Raw genomic sequence first — 5959 nt, forward strand, 5'->3', positions numbered from 1 at the left:
AAAATCGGAAGCGTGCCAATGGCTAAAAAGGCTGCGTTTGCGCGCTTGTGATATGTACCGCCTGCCGACGCTTTTATTTAAAACATTATATTTTCTTAGGTTAACTACGTAGCTGTAACAATGTCAACTGTACGAGTTAATCTGTCGGCAGACGTGTACATGGTCTGCCTGAGCCATGCGCTTTCTACGGAGAAGGAAGAGGTCATGGGACTTCTCATCGGAGAGGTAACGCTACCCCGAGTTTCGGATTGCTTGTCAAGTTTCACGGATGGCTGTTAAAACGAGGAAACCCGCGATTTTCACGCCTTTTGTTGTTGGTCGCACAATTTCCCAGATCGACGAAACGAAGGTGGCCCACATATCCGCGGTGATCCTGCTACGGAGATCCGACAAGCGGAAAGACCGCGTCGAAATTTCACCTGAGCAACTCTCGGACGCTTCTACACAGGCAGAGGTGCGTGTGTGTGTGCGCGCGCGTATGGTATGTGCGGCGCTTTTGTACTAAAAGGCGCCGGTTTTTCTTTGGATGACTCTCTCTCTCTCTTCTTATGCCGCTATCTTTGCTTTGTTTTAGACGCTTGCGATAAACTTGAGGAAACCGATGAGGGTGTTAGGCTGGTACCACTCTCACCCGCACATCACTGTATGGCCATCGCACGTAGGTGAGTGCACCCTTCCCCTTACTCGCTTCGCAAATAGCCTTTGAGCCACCATTTAAATGTACTGTAAATAGGAGGATTCCATGGGCTCGCTGTTTTGTTAATTACAACCACATGATGGAATCGAACATTGATCCCACAGCAAGCTAATTATTCGTTAACTTTGTTATGTTTAACTGAAATGTATAAATGTAATGTAGTACAGATGGTTTGTGTCTGAAAGGAGAGGAAGATGAAGAATAAAAGTAATGGGTGTCCACATTTGCCTACGTGTCACATAAATAATAAAAGGAAAATGAAAGTAGACTAAAAGATACCTAATCTGTCGTAGGCGGGAGCCATCTTCCTACATCTCCATCTTCCTACATTTTCCACCTACAGCCTACATCTTCCACATTATGCGTCCATTGCTTTGCCAGTTAAGCTACTGCAGCAGCCTTCTCTCTGTTCAAGCTTCTATGGGTGTTTGTGTATGTTCACTAGATTAGCCCTGGCATTGTTAGCCACGCTGCTCTGTGTGTCTCATTCTGTGTGTGTGTGTGTGTTTAAATGTCATGTTGCCTTTTGAGTTGATAATTTTTTCATGCAGAATCTTGACTTGCAGATGTCCAAACCCAAGCCATATATCAAATGATGGACGAAGGGTTTGTTGGCCTCATATTTTCGGTCTTCAGCGAAGACGCAACCTCTAAGGTGAGCCACGGGGTATCTCACACGGTGACATATTAGTCCTTCTTAAAATGCGCTTCTTCAGCCTTCTTGCAATTGATAATGTGGTTGATGCATTGATGATGGGTGAAACAAAAGCTAATCAGTTAAGTTTTCCTTGCACACTTGTGCTGTCAAAATCTGTGACTTTTCTGTCCTGAAATGCCGCAACCAACTGCACAGTTCTGTCTGTCAATGGTACAATGACTGTGACATTTAACTAAATAGATGTCAATGTGCAGATGCTAAAATTTGCAAGCACACATTATTATTATTTTCTTGTAACCGTAATCATCATAGCAGAGCAAATGCTAATGTGCCATGCATGTGTGCGAAGACCCGCCTAGTTGGCTGGAAAACTGTCAGAACATTGCGTTGCAAAGGCCTCTGGGGATGTGAAATATTGCAGTAAGCTAAGAAAAAGCATGACGTGTAGACCCAAATGAAATTAAATACAACTTAAGCAGGTATTACTTATACAGTCGAACACCTATATAACAAAGTGCTTGGGGCCTCCGAAATCATTCGTTATATAGGTCACTTCGTTGTAAAGGTTCGCGTACCACACAGCTCACAATATAACTGGGACAGATTAATTTTTTTGTTATGCCGGTCATTTCATTCTAGAGGTGCTCGGCTGTACTGTCTATTCAGATTGACAAACATTTGAAATATATCCCATATATACAAAGCCACCGTATGGTTGCTTAGCTTGAATAAACATGCACTTTGGTGATGGCTATCTTAAGTCCATTCAATTTCAGTCTAGTAATGCTAATCAAACTGTCTAATACTTATAACACTATTCATACTAATAAATGTGCTAATTTAACATTGCTAGTGTGCACTGGAAAGCATGTTCAGGTGAAGAAAGCTTAAAATTTTTCGTGTATGCAAGCATTTCACATCTTTGAACGAATGCCAATGCAGTTGAACCAGGTCCAGGTCACATGCTTCCAGTCTGTCAACCAGGCCAGCAACGGTGAACCCCAGAGGTGAGCTTCTTTAGGAGCCTTTTCTGTGGATGCTAATTGGCAATGTAGTTGAAGGGTCCTGAAATTGCCTTAGCAATGCTTTCCATGAGTCCAGGGGTGTAGCCAGGGTGTGAAACACTGGGCACGTGTGTCCCCCTCCCCCTTTCCCCCCAAATTTCCGTGTTGGTATGCAGCCTGCCCTGCTCCCCCTTCACCATTCCCATCTCAGGACAAGTGCGTGCCACACCCCCCCCCCCCCCCCCCTTCAAAAAATATTCCTGACCACATCACTGATGGGCCCTATGTTTTGCAGCTCAGACTTGAAGCATGATAGTCTGCTTATTATGAAGCCACCTACAAGGGTCGTGGACTGCAAATTGTCATGCATGCAAAATTTCTACTATTCAAGCACCCAGGAGAAAGGGAAAAAAGTTCTAGAAGCAATCAATAAGCAAAACAGAGTAAAGATAATTTACAGTGAGTACTTTCTTTCTATTCAGGTCTGGAACTTTGAGCAATAATGTTTTGAGCAGGCAACAGTTGTGATGACAAAACGAACTCGTTTTGTTTTGTCGCTAAGTGGAGACACGTCTGGCAATTACTCCCCACAGGCTGGCATCCATAGATGACACCTGGAGTTTGAATAGAGCTTCGAAGTTGATGTGACTGAACAGCTTCAGTTTGCAGATTGTTCATGCTTGCTTGTGAACACGCAGCACTAATAATCAAGTCCCATGCTCACTTACTCAGCAGAGCACACACATTTGGACACACATGATAGATACATTATGTAAAACATTGTGCTGCTTCTTCCAGGTATGTACGAATGGAAATCCCCCTGCACATTGTTCCCAGCACGCACATCAGCAATGCTTGCCTGGATGCCCTCGTGCGGCTGCCCGAGATTCTTTGCCAAGAGGAGCAAGACATGTACAGCCTGACTAAGCAGGTGCCGGGTTTAGACCTTCTCACCAGAATGCACAACAACTCGGGTGAGTGCGCAGATTTTTGCTGCCAGGTTGCGCGTGCGAAATTTACAATTATGAGCAGCTTGACCTTCCTTTAGAACCATTCTTATTCCTTGCTATGGCATCTTTTTCTTTTTCTTCATGGAAACCAAATTTTTCAAATTTAAAATGAAAGATACATTGTGAACAGCTTTTGTTATTGCAAAATCAGCAATGTATTTGTTGTTTTATGTTGTCTAGTACTGTCAATTTTTTCATGTTTTTGAGGAATTGTGATAGAAGAAGTGTATATGAGGCTTTACATTTCTTGAAGCAGCAGTAAAATATGCTTTTGCTGTCCTCCATACGACGTGCCATCCTGAAACTGCGAGAAAAGAAAACTGCAGAGGCACAGGCTTCAAAGCATTTTCATTGAGTCATGCCCACCTGAGAGAGACTGCCAGAGGCCCAAACTCTTCCTCAGAATTGTCACTACTAACTTGAAGCTCTGAAAATGAATCAGTAAAGCTTTCTAAGTCTACTTCTTTACTTGAATTGAAGAAAAGCCCGAAAACACTTTTCCAGTGTTGAAAGGGGTGGCTGTCATCACTGCAGCTGCTTTAGTCTACACCACCAATTTTAAAACCTAGGGAAAACATACATCTACTGTATGTGCGCCAACTGTGCCCATGAAAGAAGAATAATTTATATAGGAACCTTGCACCATCTGGTAGAACAGTATCCACACGAAAATGATAAATAGATTGCCACTCATCTGTGGCACCAGGTAGAGGAAAAGAAATCCCTGGATGAACGAGGGATGACATGACATCTTTACTTGTAATTTTTTTTTGTGTGTGTGTGTGTATATGTGTTTAATGAAGGTCCAAGATCTCTGAACCCTAGAAAAAATGTACCTACAAGCATCTGAGCACCCTAAATTACGGTAAGACTTGTTTCTATGAGCCGTTTTCATATCAAGGAGTTGAGTGTGTCCTGACGTAACGTGACACTAACTCACTGCAGCTGCCACATGTGAATGCAGCCAGAAAAAACATGCACTCCATTCTCGTTTGCTTTTTTTTTTTATGAGCAATGCCATCATACCATGCCTTATTCCTACACGACATCAAGAAATTTAACCCTGTGGCATGGCATCACGATGATGCCAATGCCAGGTCTGGCATGAAGAAATCATTGTGGAGCTAGTTGATCCTGAATGGCTGATGAGAAAAACTAGCACAAATAAAAAGACAACACTTTTTTTCTCACAAGTTATCGTTTTGTTTGAATTAATTATCCTCATCAGCTGCTATTTCAAGACCAACCTTAGTACCAAATTAAAACATCTTTTGTTTCCCGAGCTTGATGCTCATAAAGTGTCATCCTTTCATGTGTAATAAGCATGCAGTAGAGTTCCTATAAATTTTATGGTATGTACCAGTACTCCTCTCTGCAGTAGTGTTGGTCCTGTTGTGGAATAGTGCAACAGTCCTGTGCAGTAGTGTTGGTCCTAAAACTCCTAACTGATGTGTATTTCTACGCTGATCTTCACTTAATCCTTTTAAGTAAGGAGTTATCTTGTTCCTCAGTAGGATTGAAACTTGTATCAGTTAGTGTAGCATAGTTCAAATTATGGAAGACCAGCGCTTAGACAAAATAACTACACTTACTTTGTCCACTTTTAGCTTGGCGTTTGGGAACTTAAATGTGCACTCCATGATCACATATACAGCATTGGGTCCCGTTATTGTAGCAATGGCTTCTGCTCAATTCTATGCCAGTTTTATCATCCACCATTCACGGCCAACTGATCTCATTGATAATGCAGGCAAAGCATTGCTCTAACCCCTGAAGAAACACCAAAAGGAATAGCATCAGAAAAGGCATTGCTACGAAATTGTGGCCCTGCCATCGCTTAAGTTTTGAATAACGGCTATTACGCTTATACTATTGTCAAATTTGTTTTTCGTGAGACTGCAACAGTCTGAAACTCAACTTCGCAACATGACATCTTAGGGAAACATAGGTTTGTTGGGCATTATTTAATTTGCATTGACCTCATAACTGTCATCTAAAGGTAATCATTGCAAGATAACAAATAAGGAACGGTATCCGAGCCATATATGCTCGTTCATGAAAGGCTTGAATTTTATTGCTGTTCATTAACTTGCACGTCAATCAAGTTCAATACCCTGGTCAACATCTTCTGACAAAAGTTAATGTTGTCGTGACCTACTAGCACTCCATCTTCATCCGAGCCATGACCAGTGCTGCTAAGAGTTGAGCAACGGCACAATGCAGAGAAGTGCACTTCAAAATTAGTAAAAAAGTTTGTGTTGTAGTACCTCGTGAGCACAAGTGATTTTATCTTGTTCCAGTCTTCGTCAAGGCTCTGTGCAACATTGCGGAATCTGTGAGCGGTCCACTGCTCCAGAGCCTGGAGAACCGGTTGCGGCAGAACCGAGACAAGATCGAGCGGATGCGTGCCGAGAAGGACGAACTCCTGCAAAAGATTGCATTGGCCGAGGCGTGCGCATCTGCACAGGCTCTCCTGAAGAGTCCAGCCCAGTCAGTGGGGACAAAGCAGTGATGCACACATGCTCGTTACACTGGGACAGGATGACACACTGATGTGAACTATGGAGATATAAAGGTTTCTTTTTTTTTA

The 5959-nt window shown here is 42.7% G+C and overlaps 1 protein-coding gene across 1 annotated transcript; it reads left to right on the forward strand.

Moving 5' to 3' along the window:
• On the forward strand, positions 1-5959 carry LOC135904368 (lys-63-specific deubiquitinase BRCC36-like). The gene is made up of 7 exons (XM_065435052.1): positions 1-225; positions 335-454; positions 575-662; positions 1264-1352; positions 2298-2362; positions 3158-3333; positions 5670-5959. The coding sequence occupies exons 1-7, from the start codon at positions 121-123 to the stop codon at positions 5879-5881; spliced, it is 855 nt and encodes a 284-aa protein (XP_065291124.1). The 5' UTR covers positions 1-120; the 3' UTR covers positions 5882-5959.

This window comes from Dermacentor albipictus, chromosome 7, assembly GCF_038994185.2.
Source record: "Dermacentor albipictus isolate Rhodes 1998 colony chromosome 7, USDA_Dalb.pri_finalv2, whole genome shotgun sequence".
Taxonomy (NCBI): domain Eukaryota; kingdom Metazoa; phylum Arthropoda; class Arachnida; order Ixodida; family Ixodidae; genus Dermacentor; species Dermacentor albipictus.